This window comes from Hippoglossus stenolepis, chromosome 9 (assembly GCF_022539355.2).
Source record: "Hippoglossus stenolepis isolate QCI-W04-F060 chromosome 9, HSTE1.2, whole genome shotgun sequence".
Classification (NCBI taxonomy): domain Eukaryota; kingdom Metazoa; phylum Chordata; class Actinopteri; order Pleuronectiformes; family Pleuronectidae; genus Hippoglossus; species Hippoglossus stenolepis.
The window spans coordinates 25375188-25391545 of record NC_061491.1 but is presented as its reverse complement, the minus strand read 5'-3'; the positions used below and the strand labels follow the sequence as shown (position 1 = coordinate 25391545).

The window sequence follows — 16358 nt, the reverse complement described above, 5'->3', positions numbered from 1 at the left end:
TGGAGTCTGGAAATCACTTCATGTGTGTTTTTAGGCCCAATATCTTTAATATACTGTGCATACTACATATAGGAAATACTGAAAAGATATAACAAGCAAGGTTATTATTTTTAATATGGTATATAAGGCAAAATCAAAAGTCAGCTCACTACTTTTGAGCCTATTTCTTCTAAATGCACACAAACATTTGTGTGTTTTGTCCCATTAGTTGGGATGTGAAAATGTACTCTTGATGATTTAAATGCTAAATTGCATGTAGGCCTGTGACTTTGTTGGTGAATAAATCGTCTCAATAGAAAGTGAGCACGACTGAGCGATAGTTACTAAAATTGTGAAGCAAAGATTTGTCTCTATACATAAATATGAAGAAATTTGGGCTAAAAAAGTTCACAATTAACTCTCTTAACGTTAAAGCTCAATTTACAGGAACAGAAGCTCAGTGGGATTCTTATTCTCATTCTCATTCAGCCCCTGTCACCTCCTCTCCGTCCCCCCTGACTCTTCTCCCTCACTAACCCCATCACTCTCTCTCTGATGGTCCAATCATCTTCCCAACCTCCCATTTGATGGCTCCCTTATTGCCTCTGGCTGCAGGCGCACATCATCACCCCCTCCGAGGAGGAAAACAATGCGCCACAGCAGCAAATCCCCAAAACATCTAAATGAAAAGTCAGGTCTGCACATCACTCTGCTCTCAGAGAGGGGATGTTTGGTTTGCGTGCGAGGACATGCTGACACAGTGCAACACTTTGCCACAAGTGCCACCCAGTGGTCGGGTGGCAGTAGGGATGTAAGGATGGGGGGAGGGGGGTTGGAGTGAGGGATGACTGGTGAGGTGGTCAGAGAGAGAAATGTGGTTCACCATGACTGAAAACAGATCGCCTCCCCTCCTGGGTCCCTCTGACGTCTGAGGGCCTTATTTTGTTTTAGGCTGATTTTGTGGTGGTGGGTGCGCACACACACACACACACACACACACACACACACACACACACACACACACACACACACACACACACACACACACACACACACACACACACACACACACACTGAAACTCACAGTGTAGGATCTAGTTAAAGTGGATATCAAAGGGACTTCAAAGCCAGTAGCCGGTAGACACAAATTCAGTTTCCCAGGAGAATCAGATCTTTGTTTGAAGCGGTGGTTCATCAACTTGTTATTTCACTGAGTTGGAATCATTTGACCTTAAGAAGATTTTCAGCTCAGATTGAGAACAAACCTCTAAAGTCCTGTAAGACGAGCATCTTTCTTTTTGCTGTAGTTGTCATGTTAAGTTCTTCTTTGACCTTGGAAACAGCAGCTGATGAGATAATTTCAGTTTCATCTTCCCCTGCAGATATATATTAAAATATATAGTATTTTGTTGACAGAAATGAGGCTGTATCATTAAGAACAAAACATAAATTACATTAAATGTTTGTTCTAAGGTCCAAGGTTATTCACTTAAGTTTAGTATTTTGTGTCACCTTCCTTTAAGGAGATACAACATTAATACAAAAAAATACATTCAATTTCTATGTCAAACTTTAAAAAAAGATGAGGGGTAAATAAAACTACCTCACCTTTTAGAACGAGAGAATATGTTCATCAACTCTCCACTAGGAGGCAGAAATGAGCTGATGCTGATGAGCTCACACAAGGATCTCTCAATATTAACCTGAATAAGAAATCAACCATTACTTTTCATTCTTTCATTCTTTTCATCCAAATCAACTTTTTTTTTGTACATTTGAATTCCTTCTGTAATTAAAATAACCTTTTTAAAGCGAGGTTTTTATTTGTTATTTGTAATGTGCTGTTACAGACACTAGGGGGCAGTAAGACACACGACTTGTGCATCGACCCCTGACAGGCTCATCATTAATGGGGTCAGGAAAGATTTTATATTATGTCAATACTACTACTACTACTACTACTACAACTACTACAACTACTACTACCACTACTACTACTACTACTACTAATAATAATAATAATTACTTTATAATAATAATAATAATAATTCATGCTGAAACACAAAGTGCTTGACATAAAAGTAGTTAAAACATGTGTTATATATATATAAGATAAACTTGTGTGGGATTAGATTAAAGGAAGTTACAGTCCCCAACACGTTGTAAGTTGTGATGAGTATCAGTTGAATGTGGCTTTGACGTCTTCCTCTTTGCAGCTGTGTTGCATCAGATCAATGTTGCATCATACATGTCCACACGATGCACTTATAATCATTTCCTGTATCTTTGCTGATTATGAATCACTTTTATTTGGCACAAAATATTTCTTCTATACATTTTCACTTGTTTTTGTTTCTGAAGTTGGCAATATTTTATCATTTGTTATTCCAGCTGGGACACTTAGCTTGAAGGTGCACAAAATAAAAGACAACACAACAGGACAAAAACATAATACAAAGTTATATAGTACAACATAACATCCTGTAACATACTAAACTAGACTCAGTAGAGATAATACATCCTCCAAGGTCCAACAGTCCTTTACATTCAATGAAGCTGCACCTTATTTCACACACTGATACATATCAGCCTTCTAAGTATTGTTCAACAAGCTCCACAAATTCCCTGTGAAATCCAAGTAAGAAGAAGATCCTAAATCCGCCTCCTGATCCAGATCCAAAGTTTAAAAGATTCTTTCCACACCCATAAAACCTCCTCCCACCAAGTTTCATGGTCGTCCATCTTTCAGTTTTTGCATAATCTTTACAAACCAACCAACAATGGGACAGGGATGAAAACATTATGTCCTTGGCGGAGGTAATAATAATATTAATATGTACATGAATATAAAAGTACAAATATGTTGGTAAAATGTCTCCTATACTATAAAATACTAAACAAAGCAATGCAACACTACAACAACACATCTTGTTCTTCTCTACATTTATTTCTATTAAATGATCTATTTGACATGTTTCCTCTGGTTTTAATCACTAGAATTAGGATCTGATTTAAGTGATGTATCTTAAAGTTTCCTGAGTACACACATTAAGACCGTGTGACCAACGTGCCCATCGAGTGAGCACAGCAGCATCAACAGGTCGTGACGTGGCTCCTGCATCATCTCGCCCTCCTCTCTCCGAGCACCACAGTGCTGCTGCTGGCAAAGAGACTTGTTGTTGTTCCTCTGCCGGTACAGTGAGAGCTGCGTAAATGTGGCCCGTCCAACAAAAAGAGCGATATGTCAGCTCTCTGCAGTGACAAAGCGCGGCTTATCAGGGCGGACAAAGTGCCTGCAGAGACCCTAAGACAATTACAGAGAGGACAGACAACAAGCACTGTTCCACTGGTCGGATGTAGGTCAATGTATACCAGAGGACATATTTGGTTCGGTGGTTTTCTCTCCTATGATGTCTCTTGATTAACGGCGGATGTGTCATTTGCAGCAGAAACTGTGGAATGGATGGTTTCATTAAAAACTTTCAAAGCATGTCAAAACAGACAAGAGGGATTTCTTTAATCTGACAGCAGGGACATCTGAGAGCGACTGAGCTCCACTGGTGTTTCTCTGATCTTCTTTACTGCCTGATATGTACATGCAAAGAGGTGCACCCCTTATCTCCAGATAGGCTGGCACGCACGTACATGCACTCGAACACACTCAGATAAAGAGCCAACCGGTTGTAGACGAGCCGTTGTGGAGAATTCAGAATGAAGTGAGTGAATGAGCCAGGAGATATGGAGTGAAGTGAAGGGTCTGACAGAGCCTCCCACTCCTGCACAGCACTGGGATGCAGAGTGGAAATGATTGAATGGCACTCAGTAGAGATGGTACCTCCACTAACAGCCCTTTAGATTCATTCAAGCTGCAACAAATTGTTTTTTAAAAATAAATTATTGCTGCAAAAACAGTGAAAATGTAAAGAAATTTAAAATAAGTCCCTGGATCCACCCCCCGCCCCCCCGATCTGGATCTGCACCAAAATTCAATGTTTTCTTTCCAGACCCAAACCGCATCATTCCACTACGTTTCGTGGAAATCTGTATTATACTCTTTTTGTAATCTTGTTCATAATGTATATACGCATGTGTTTGTGTGTGTTTGTGCGTGTGGTGATGTAGAAATTGCAGAAAAAAGAAAAGAAAAAGAAAGGCCCGAGCAGGAGATAGAGATGGAGGGTGTGGGAAGGCTCCAGGCCGAATAAACACCCCAGTGGATCGTGGGTAGGGAGCGAGATGTGCGATTGGGGGGGGGGGGAGGAGGTAGAGGCAAACAGACAAACACATCGACCCCCTGCAGCTGGCTGCTGTCCCAGGGTGTGACCCCAACCACCTCCATTGTCCATCCGGGCTTTGCCCTGTAACACCACCAATAACACCCGTGCCCACCCCGATGAGCACACACAGGCGTTGCTGTTTACCCAGAATGCCACAGTAGAAACAAAGCCTCTTTAAGGAAATATAGAGCGTGTGAGGTAACCAGCAGCCTTTAGTTACACATGCACTGGTATTTAGTTCCTGATTAAATCATGATTGCTGCAGCTGAGACACGCTTTAATCTAATGATATTGTTTTAATCAAGGTTATAATTAAATGAGATTACTGCAGAGTGCAGGTGATTGATGATGCATGTGAGTAGTAGTAGTCACACCGAGTAAAGGTGCCAGTGGCCAATATTTGCCTTTGTATTTGGGAGAGAAAAGTAAGTACGCTCGGATTTAGCACAGCAGTCTGAATACCACAGGGTGCAGCTCTAATCTGGAGGGCCTGATTAAATCTAACTACGCAGCCGTGTCACCATCTGGATGATGAAGTGCAATGTAACACACCCTGAGATGTTCCTGTGATGCATTTGGGTTTGGTCCATTTTAAACTGTGGCTTTTAGGATCCACCCTCTTTAATCACAGGCTCCAGGATCATCACTTCTGCATTCGAGGATGTGTGTGTGTGTGTGTGTGTGTGTGTGTGTGTGTGTGTGTGTGTGTGTGTGTGTGTGTGTGTGTGTGTGTGTGTGTGTGTGTGTGTGTGTGTGTGTGTGTCTAAGTACTGGTTAGGCAGAGTCTAGCAGCCGGGGCAGACTATACATAGATCTGCACACAGTCCTCTCTCTGAGCCTCCGAGGAAGATTATCTGAAACCAGGATGTGTAACCATTGATTTAAGGCGGAGTGCGAGGATGCCAATTGGTCAGGCTTCTGTTAACAATGGATCATATTAAAAGGCTGAAACGCGGCGGAACAGTCTCGGCAGTCCAGAGCAGTTTTATAGTAGATGAACTGACACCATGACAACTGGTTAAGCAATATTCAGTTTGCTAACATATGCAAACTCTAACCACCAGAAGCTAGCAGACCCAGAATGTATTGTACCAAAGAGGGGCACTGCCTGTTGCCAATGGATTTTATTAGATACTAGATACATATACAGAATCGTACGGACGTGTCTGTACTCTGTGTACTTTGCGCACGTATTTTGGAACAGATAGAGACAATAGACCACACGCAGCAGTACCACAGAAAATCGTGGGGGGGGGCAGTATAGCCAATAGTTCAAGCGAGAAGACCAAAGAACTCAAAGAAGAAATTTCAACTGTTTGCATGTTGTTAAGTTGTTCCCCTGTTTACAGTTTGCCTCGTTCTTGAGAGACACATTATTATAGCCTCCTCCACTGTCGCCTGGTTTGTTGTCAGAAACTGAAACGCAGCATCAATGATTCCTTTATAATAAACATTATATGACTTTAAACAAGGCCTCGGTCTGCTGACCCCGGTGATGGTGGTGGAGCTTAAATAGAATTCTTCCTTCCTTCCCTACTCCAACAATAAAAGAGCAGCTGGGGTTCACTTTGAGGCCAGATGCTTAAATGCTTAACTTTATTATCCATAACATAACAGAGCAGCTAATTAGTTGTGCTGCAGCTTTATAACCCTAAAAAATCACAAAGACCTGTCTATGCCAAAACTTAAATCAATCCCAAACTACTCAGGCTTCAACGTGTCAGGGAGAAAGAATACGAATTTAAAAGGATTTGCTCTGAAAAGATATATTCTAATGCTTTTGAAACATGCATATCATCTGAAAATACAAAATTCAAAGGTGCAAGGTGACACCCGTTGGTTTGTGGTCTGACATGTTGAAGCCTCGAGTTCAGCATCAGCGCCATCTTTGTTTGTTTTAAACCAGAAGTAACCAGTATTTGGAGGAGCAGGGGGTGGAGCCTGACCACCTACACCAGCAACCTGCACCCACTGGACGGTACGATCTGTCAATCACACAGTATCCACTCCAATAATTTACTGACGTGATAAATCAAGTGATTTTTCTCATAGAAACCGACTTATTTTTGCAATCAGTGGTGTCGCCCCCTGCTGGTCATTTGAGAGAATAGAGGTATCGGGCACTTACGCATCAGCTAAACAGCTTGTTAGCTTCGTTTAGAATACAGATTAGAAGCAGTTGGGAATTATCGGCCCTGAGGAGCATTAAACAAAAATTATACAACTTTGGAGAAAGCAAACTTTACTAAACTATGTTAACTGGCCACATATTAATGTGTCCTTTAGTTCGCTGGCTTATTTGAGGATATGCTAAACAGAATAGAACGATTTTACTGAGTTTTTGCTTGTGGTTATTTGTTGACTCTGTTTCTTCTTCTCCGGAACAGTTGGTTTGAATAAATAAGACGTTTCAGGAAGCGCCAGGGCTCTCGTCTGTGTTGTTCCAGGGTGAGTTCAAGTGTAGCTCCAAGTATTTTAAACCAGTCAGGCAGCAAAGACTTTTTTCTCAGTGTCTTAAATCTCCTCCTGTGACTCTTGTATTCAGAGAGCGTTAAGTGTTTTTTCGTACATTGTGTTGTTCCACCTCTAAGCACATTTTCAGTAAGCACTTCCAGAGCACGACTCTGAGGTCACAACCTTATGTTCTTTTAACTACAGGTTGATTATGAGTCTGTGGGACATTTTATTTAATGTTGAAAAACACTGGATTTGCATTTTGGCTGAACAAAGGCAGTTATTTGACTTTTAACTGTCGTACACAGGACCGAGCAGAAAGACTAGAGGAAGAATCCCTCTGGCTGTTCTACAGAGGGTTTTTGAATTCTTTCGAGTTGTCAAACCTTTATCCCACAAACTATGAGAGCTATGCAAATGTGGGAGGTCACTTCCCCGACAGCAAATATGACACTCGTCTCGCCACGATGTGACATCCCCCCCCCATGTGACATTCCAAGTCAAAAATAACTTTGTTTCATCATATGGCTAAAGGGTAGAGTGTCATATAAATGTTTCATTGCCTGTTTGCTCTCTCGAGTGAGATAAAGAAACTTGACATTAGAAAATAGTCGTGAGGAAGTGCAATGGTGCCAGTGTTTCCTTATTTATTGCCGGGCTTGTGGAGACACGAATGCTTCCTGTGTACATCGGCATCAAGTGATATGAGTTTTCAAGAGCATTAATATGGACGGGGATTAAAACTGGGTCGTGTCAGAGTTTGACCCGTTAGATGTATTCCTGAAAATAAAGGACATCCTGTATTCAGATCCTGTTGCCTCGCTTCAATACTACACTACACTGTGACACGGTCGTAAAGCCCTGCTCTCACTTTCTCAGATGTTGATTCTGCAGCGCTGGTAAAGCTCTGCAAACAGGCCGGTGTTTGCTCTGGCTGCGGTAGTTACTGCTCCTGAGGTGACGGACCACAGGGGGAACATGGTTACAAAGCTGTAAACAACAACGGCAGCCAGAGACTGTGTGTGGATTCCTGTTTGAGGACAAAGAGGAGTCTAAGGCACAGAGGAGACTGGGAACTGGCTTGATACCTTCATTTCTCAACAGTTTGCGACTGAGGCCTGTTTACTTTTCTGCTGACACCTTCACCTGAGACCAAAGAGACGGTTTGTGGACTAAGTCCTCAAAGCAAACACAGGTTTTGTGCGATGGCATACATGTCCATAAACTTATATTGAGGGTCTCATTTCACTACACGTGAGCTGAACCAGTCCCCTGTTGTTGTGTACAAAGTTCACATAGGAGTGGTTTATGACTGTTGCTATCTGCATTTACACTTTGTTATATTGTCAAGTACTGTTGTTTTTGTGTTATGTACAATTATTTGTGGGTCCAATAAACCCTACAGTCTCATCAGAAATATTTTAGGACAACTTTAAATTTAGATCAATGTAAATATATATTTTTTCTCCTTATTTCTTAAACTATTATTTGTTATGTTATTTTATTTTTGTTTGATTCCTTACTGTATTAAAAACTCACTCTTTAGTTTTTCATATCAAAAATTAATAAAACTGTATTTTTACCATGTTTAGTGAGTTTTTTAAATTACAATGAGAGAAACAAAAATTATAATTTTCCATCAAATGTGCATCAATGGATCGTTTATAATAATCTATGATGTTGTTAGCTGCTCTCTGTTGCTTTGATTACTTCTAAAAGGTGTGAAAACCTTCTTTGAAGAGGAAAGACAATTGAAAGGCCTCATTTGACAAAGGAGAAGCTGTCAAAATACTTCATCAACACTCCTTCACAGGAAAAAGGAAATGAACGTTTCAGGGAAAGCATTCAGAGTGGCCAAGCTGGTTTTGTTTGAGTGGATTTCTTCTCATCTGGAGACAGGTACTGTGAGAATGAGGAAATAATGCTGCACAAGATCGAGAACAGGGAGTAGGACATTCCCCCAAATGAGGTCAACTGTAGAATGTCAAACTTCTAGGACACAACATCTTCAAGGACCACAGACATTCACTCTGTTATAATCTGGCAGAAGGTACAGGAGCAGGACTGCATGCTCCACCAGACTTAACATCCGTTTCTACCATCAGGCCATCAGGCTCCTTAACTTATAATCATGACTAACAACCCTCTGCACATCTGGTTTCGGAAATATGTGAAACAACTGATACACACACGGTGCAATAACTATTCACACACACTCCATACAGTTAAAGTTGTTACTAAATTTGCAACCAATGTCAACCACTGCACCTTTGAATGTATATCAAGTGTTATTTTGCTGATGTTCTCCGTCACACGTGGCATCTATTGCACCTCTGTCCGTCCTGGGAGAGGGATGTGACTCTCTCTGAGGTTTCTACGTGTTTCCCCCTGATAATAGGGTTTAACTAAATATATAGTTTGTATTTTCTTCTATAATTTTTTTGCTTTTATTTTAATTTAACCATTGCACTGCTGAGCTGAGCAGTGTGACCCTGTGTTAACTTGCATATGACAAATACAACTTTTTGCACCTATAAGACAAATTGTGATTTGTGAACATGGGCAATAAAAATACAAATTGATTGATGAACTGATTGAGAGAAAAAGGCTGAAGTGAAATATGAGACAGGAAAGTAAACAAACTACAAACAGGGGATGATGGGAAATGAAGTTCATCAGGAACTGAGTGAAACCTTTAATGCAAATTACATCAGCGGGTCGACCAATCACAGGCCGCAAAGCTTTGACGTCAGAGCCGCCGGCAGCCAATCAGGCGTGCCCACGATAGTAGAAAACGCTCGCTGACGCCCCTCGTCCAGCAGCTGAGAGTCACCGGGACCAGAGGATCAACGCATCCCGGAGAAAACGCACAGGATCCGGCTCAAGTTAAACCCGGATCACCGGTCACTTCTGACTCCGCGCAGCTTCTCTCGGATACATCATGGTGGTCGTGGCAGCGGGGACCGGGGCGACCCACAAAGTGCTCCTCATATCCGGGAAGCCGGGCGGCTCCGCGGCGGGCTACAGCCGGCCCCTGTCCGTCGTCCTCCCGGCGCTGTCCAGCCCGGCGTCGTCGGACTCGGAGTCCAACTCGTCCGCGGGGCCGCCGGTGCGGAAGAGGCAGAGGCTCACCCACCTGAGCCCGGAGGAGAAGGCTCTGCGCAGGTTGGTTTTCAGTTAAAAAAACAAACAAACACGGCCGTCTTTATCGGTGAATATCAGCGGGCGAGACACCCGCCATTGTTCCGGGAGTCAGCTCCGGGACACGCCCTAAGATATCGATCCTCTCCGGGGACAATGGGGGTCAAATTCCCCCTTTTAAATTAAATCACCGCACATTTGCGTTAGTGTCACATCATCTAACAACGAGTCCGTGTTATCTAATCTGTTGAAAACGGCCTTTGAGTTTGTGTAAATGACCCAAACCCGGTCCTTGGACTTTGAGCCCGTCGATCCGCTATCAGAGCGCGGTGGACCGGGTGGACCCGCCCGGGCCCCGCAGCCTCTGAGCGCGGGGGTTGGGGGCACAGATCTGCGGGGCTGCCTGCGTGGCACCAACATGGCCGGTGACTGCGCAGCCAAGTCCCGTCAAAAGGGCTTCGTCAGCATCACGGGGGGAAAAAAACGACCGAGGGTTTGAATTCCTCTTTCTTGTGTTTCTTCCATTAACCCTTCGTCTGTTTGTCTTTCTCTTCAGGAAACTGAAGAACCGAGTCGCAGCTCAGACAGCCAGAGACAGGAAAAAGGCCAAAATGGGGGAACTGGAGCAGCAGGTCCTGGAGCTGGAGCTCGAGGTGATTATCTTTAAAACCATCTGTAAACAGGAGTTTCACTAGTCTGGTTATTACAACTCAAAAATACCAGATGAGTGGAAATATCAATAATCAGGAATGATCATTTTAATGTGCATGGTTTTTGGCGTTTTGCCTTTTTATTATGATAGTAGAGACAGGAAGTGCAGGGAGCGTAGACACGTAAGCAGGGATCTTCTCCTTGAGGACATGTATGTGCATGTCTTCAGCTGTCAAGTTGTCCCGTGGTGGACTTCTTCCCCCTACGGTGCAGCTTCTTTCATCTGCAGTTCAGAGTTTTAAAACATCTGTTAATTTTCCCTCCTGCAGAATCAGAAACTTCACATCGAGAACAGGCTGCTTCGGGAAAAGTCGAGCGGCCTCCTGACAGAAAACGAGGAACTGAGACAGAGACTTGGGCTGGACACCCTCGACTCCAAAGAAAAGGTAAGAGTGAGCTGAGAAGGGGCAACATGGGGGAGGAGGGGGGTTCGCACTTTTATTCTTTGAATTTGAAGTGAGCTTAATTTCCATTCTTCTTCTTCTCTCAGGTTCAGGTACAGTTGTCCAATGGGAACGACGCAGGTTTAGGGATCGGGTCTTCTGAGTCCGCAGCACTCAGGCTACGTGTGCCTCCGCAGCAGGTGCAGGCCCAGCACTCCCTAAATCTGAAGACTTCACAATGGATACACATGTTCCTGACACTACAGACAATGAGGTGAGTCTCTGACCAAAAAATGTTTTAATCCTGTTTCCAAGGCAGCTGCTATAACACCAGTCAGGTCATGGGGTTACTGGGCTAATCTCCTCTTTTTCTCCCCCCCCCCTCTCCAGTCTGATTTGCTCCTGGGCTTTCTGGACATCCTTGACCCAGAGCTCTTCCTCAAGTCTTGTGAGCAGGAGTGCCAGGAGCCGCAGGTGCTGCTGGTCGGAGGGGGGCACCCAGTACCTGCCGCCTCACCTGCGCCTCTGGGGGCCTCACCAGTTAAGCTGGAGGCCCTTAATGAACTGATCCACTTTGACCACATCTACACCAAGCCCGTGGAGGAGGTGAGCGACGGGCAATGCTACGACTCAGAGAGCGACGACGAGTACGAGGAGGATGAGAAGATTGACGTCGAACAGGAGGCGGCGTTCCCTGATGTCGAGGTCGTGGTCGAGGAGGAGACAGTTTCCATCAAAGATGAGCCGGAGGAAGTGGTCATCCCCAGCTGTGACGATCACAGTCCGTTGGATGAGTTTTTCCCCACGGCCTCCTCCCTTGCCCTCAGCGGCCTGGATAAGGAAGCCTGCCTTGCAGACACCTACAGTGACTCCGGATACGAAGGGCCCCCGTCCCCTTTCAGCGACATGTCCTCTCCCTTGTGCTCAGAGAGCTCCTGGGAAGACATGTTCGCCAATGAACTCTTCCCCCAACTTATCAGTGTCTGAATCCACCCGTCAGCCCAACAACTCAAAGTATATCTGGCTATCGTGTAGTGTTCATCATCTACAGCTAAAGCATACGAGGCTTCATTGTAACATGGAACGCAACTCAACCTGCTCACATATATCAAGCTAAAGTTAAGCACATAATCTCCTTGTATTACAGCAGGTCTGTACCACTGATACTGCATTGAATTGTGGGATATGGAGTTTATGACTGCTTAGTTTAGCCTCACTTAATTACGGCAGAGGATCTTAAGGTTTTCTACAAATCTTGTCACTCAAAGATGAAATGTGGGTGGATTTCAGTATTTCTGTAAATTTGTAAGGGGGGATGGGGACCGATCATTTAAATATATTATTTATTTGTATACTCAGCTTCGGAGTCATTGTATTGTCTGCATATAAAAACGCTATCTTCTAATTTGTCTGCCGCTCTCTTTGTAGTCTAATTACTGCATTAAAAAACTTTTTGCATTGCATCTCGTCTCCTTGTTCCAGTCATTTTTAGGTTTGTTCTCCAATGGGCTCAACAACATGAACATGGCTGAATAATCCAACATACGATTGTTTTGTTCTTACAATTGATATAAATGGGGGGGGGGGAAACATCTGATAACGAGTTAAAACATTATCCCCAGAAAGTGAAAAATCAAGATCTGTGCACGAAATATTGAAAAGTAAAGAATCCTATATTTGCCCCTTAAACCACAACCACACCAAAGTTTAATAGATTATTCCCAGGCTCCCTCCCTCCACCAAGATCGAAGGACATCTGACAAGTTGTTGTGTAATACGGCTAAAAAATAAATGCACATGAAAACATAACCTCTGTTGTGGAGATATTGAGAAATCCCTTTACTGTTAAATATCAAAACCTGATAAATTACTACAACAGACTGAAATAAGTTAACTGACGGATTCATCAACGTCGACATAACCGTGCAGCCGTAATGAAAACATGTTCTAATCTAACTACTGACACTCGGTGTCGGGACAAAAGCAAAACACTTACGAGAAACACCTCCCGAGAATCTGAGTCATTCAAATCACTGCGTAATCTCGCAATTTAAATCAGGTCAACAAAATTACCAGTTTCCTCCTGATGTGAGAGAGATACCAGCAGTTTTAAATATTCAAATGATTGTAATTTGACTGTTTGCTGAGCTCTTGGTTCAGTTTGAAGGATCAAAGGTCAGTTTATTAGAAGAATCTTCCCCAAAACAGGTGAGTCCAACAAATGTAAGTGTCTTATTGCATCATAACTTTTTAAAAACATCGTCAACTTTCCTGCTTTGTGATCTGAGCTCGTACATGTGCCGACAGTGTTTATTTCCTTTATCGCTCCTCCACAGCGTTGCCTTTCTGGGAAGGAGTCCTGTTCGGGTTACACAACACCTCCACTGGAACTGGGGAGTTTCCTGGGACTCGAACCTGAGACCGGTCCAGCCTTTAGCTTCCCAACAGAAATAGGTCAGTGTCAGTATTGTGTGTGTGTTTTGTGAAAAGAGGACAGAGGGGAGTGGGGGGGATACACCTTTCCCCGGAGGACTGTCCTTTTCATGACAAAGAGGTTTCACTCGGCCTGTTAGAGGAGACAAGTTGCTTCTTTCAAGGTTCACAAAGCTGGGATTGGTTCGACCCCCCCCAGTGGACAAAAGCCCCCCCGAGCTCTTGTCGTCATAAGAGCTGATTAGATCAGGTTTAAGATGCAGCGCTGATTAAAGTGGTCTTAACTCTGCAGGGTTCGTCTTCATGTCTTTTAGCTTCAGGTCCTGGTGACTGGTTACAAACCTCCGTCGTGTCGCGGATATTTTAGTTTACGGGGGTTGTTGTCACTAAAGCAGAAATTACCTAGAAGAGGCTGGAGGGGAATTGTAACTTCACAATTTTGTGTTCCTGTGGTAGGTTGAAAGAAACCACAGCAAACTTTGACGTAGTTTCGTTTCAGGTTACCTGAAAAACAAGAGAAATTTGCAGTTTCCGGCCTCGTAGCTGCGAAACCACAGCAAAGACTCAAACATCCTGACAGCTGTGGAGCCAAAACTGAAAAATATCTGCTGAGACAGCTCTTTCAATTTCAGGTGGTAGATTCTGGGTTATTTCAGGACAACTGATTCACTTCTGTTTCTGCTCAGTGTGTGTGTGTGTGTGCTTCAATCATACATCCTCTTTGCCGCCATTTCACTTCTACTTCTCATGTCTTTACCTTCTCACCAAGTTCCTCACAATAAGTGCTTCCTGCGGATACACGATTAACAGCAAAGTTATTGTACGACGCTGACGTGAAACCCAGGGGAAATCATCAGAGGGGATTTTACACGTAGTTGCTAATGTTGACAGTGAAGTACCCGAAAGATTTCCTCTCCTCTGGAAGGCACCTTTAAGATGTATATTCATTCGTTCTGTTATTTGAAAACAAAAGTGACACATGCTGAGCCGTGCACCAACGAGACGTCATCCATGGACACCACACGTCAAATAAGGTGAACTTGCCATTGGATAGAATTTGTCTTTTTTAACCCAAAACATGGCAGGAAAAGTTCTGGAAAATGTCCGAAGCAACTGACTTGGACATTAACGTTCCCACATACAGCCTCTCAGGAACATTTCAGGAAAATGCCCGGACTTTACAGCAGCTAGTGAGTGACAGGTCTTCAAACTGAACTCCCTCCACATTGATCAGATTGCGAATCGAACTCTCTCCCTTCTCCACATGTAACATACTTTTATCTGTGCAGTAGCTTCACTCTATGCTTCTAGATCATAATGTCGACAGTGTTTTCAGGGACAGAAAACTGACCCTGGACCTGCCATAAGCGACCTGGTCACACGTGTACTGACGTCGTGTGAGCGAGCCTAATGACTTTTACTCAAAACCCACTGCAGACACCTTGGTGCAGGGCTGCATCGTGAGCTGAAGGATGTGGAAGTGCCACAGTGTGGATTTTGTGCAATTCAGTGGTGACAGGAATCTGGAAATGCTCTTTACCATCTTCTCTGTGCAAGATTTTTAATTGTCAACTGGACTTAAATCATCCGACAGTTATAAGAGGCTCTTCTTCAATTTCCAAATCTGACACGTGAGATATTTTGCGACCTTAAGCTTGTATTTTTTATTGATTGTGGCCTCAGACTTAATGAAGACAGGCTCCAGATCAGTATGTTACTGTAAACCAGTGCGGCACCAGCGTGGTTCTGGATGTCAAGGTTCAAGCTCAAATTAGAGGCAGATTTGTCACGCTAATATGACACTGTCGTCGCCTATGCATGGATTTGGATAAACCCGACTGCAGGTCTCAGGTTACTACACTCAGCAGTATTATAAAGAGGATTGCTAAACCTACACTGGCAGCTGCCGCTTCAACGTAGATCCAGGTTCAGAGCTGGAACCTTCAAGCTGCTCGGACAAACCCTGAGCTCAGAACGTACATTTAACGTAAGAACAAATGGAAAATCGGATTTACCAGAAACAGCAAAGTGTTCAACCATCTAACTCATCTTTACGGGTGGGATTCTAGCAGCTGATCAAACAGGACTTCAGGACAAAGTGAGTCAGGTGTAACGCAAACAAGAGGTCAAGGCAGCGAGAAACGCAAGAACGTGGCTCATGTGACAGGTTTCTCATGAGAGGGGGAATGCTAATGGAGTTGTTGGGTCGGGGGGCACGCTGCAGTTGCAAGAGCCTCGAGGGCCGAGCGCGTTCGGTCACCTGACCCAAGTGAGGAATGAAAATTACCCCCTCCCCATGGGGCCCTCTTTATTAAAAGGTTAACGATTGGCTGAGCTGTGAAAGGGGGGGGGCTAGCCTTGGTATTTAGGACACTTTATGAATGATTCAGCTGTGGAAAACTGAGTCATCATCCCTGTATTTGCCACAAAACAACATCTGTCCTGACGTCTGTCTGTGCCATGCATGTTAAAGAGACACGCTCATGTTCCGAGAGAAGAAGGTGTGTTCCCACTCTCAGCTTTTCATTGTGACAAACTTGTTTTTCTGGACATCCAACGTTCCAAACGATCATTTAACAAGCAGTAAATCATCATACAGGAAAAACAGATATCAATTAACAGGCTGTTCATCTTCATCCGCCTCCTCCTCCTCCTCTTCTTCTTTTCAGGACAACGGAAAGAAAACAACACCGCCGTGACGATCACAAACATCCTTTCAGGATCACGTCAAGCGTTTCTTAGTTGCATCACAACTTTAATGTGTGTGCAAACAAGAGACCATCCGCGATGTGACCGATGACGCACACATGCCGCCGTGTGCCCCAACACAGACGCACACCATCCACAGTCAAGGTGGCGGTGAGAGAGAGAGAGATGGCTATCCTCGGTTACCACCGGCAACGAAGGTCAGTCAGTCCAGGGTGCGATGATGAACAACAGCGCCGAGCCAGAGCCAACGGAGGGAGCAGCTGATGGGAGT

At 43.9% G+C, this 16358-nt stretch overlaps 1 protein-coding gene across 1 annotated transcript; it reads left to right on the top strand.

The window, feature by feature from the left end:
• The first annotated feature begins 9511 nt into the window (after nt 1-9511).
• xbp1 (X-box binding protein 1) lies at nt 9512-12408 on the top strand. Its single transcript, XM_035165647.2, is given in 6 exon segments — nt 9512-9875; nt 10408-10504; nt 10832-10948; nt 11053-11133; nt 11136-11219; nt 11336-12408. Coding segments are annotated over 6 exon segments (1200 nt in total). The 5' UTR covers nt 9512-9651; the 3' UTR covers nt 11933-12408.
• The last annotated feature ends 3950 nt before the right edge of the window (nt 12409-16358 follow it).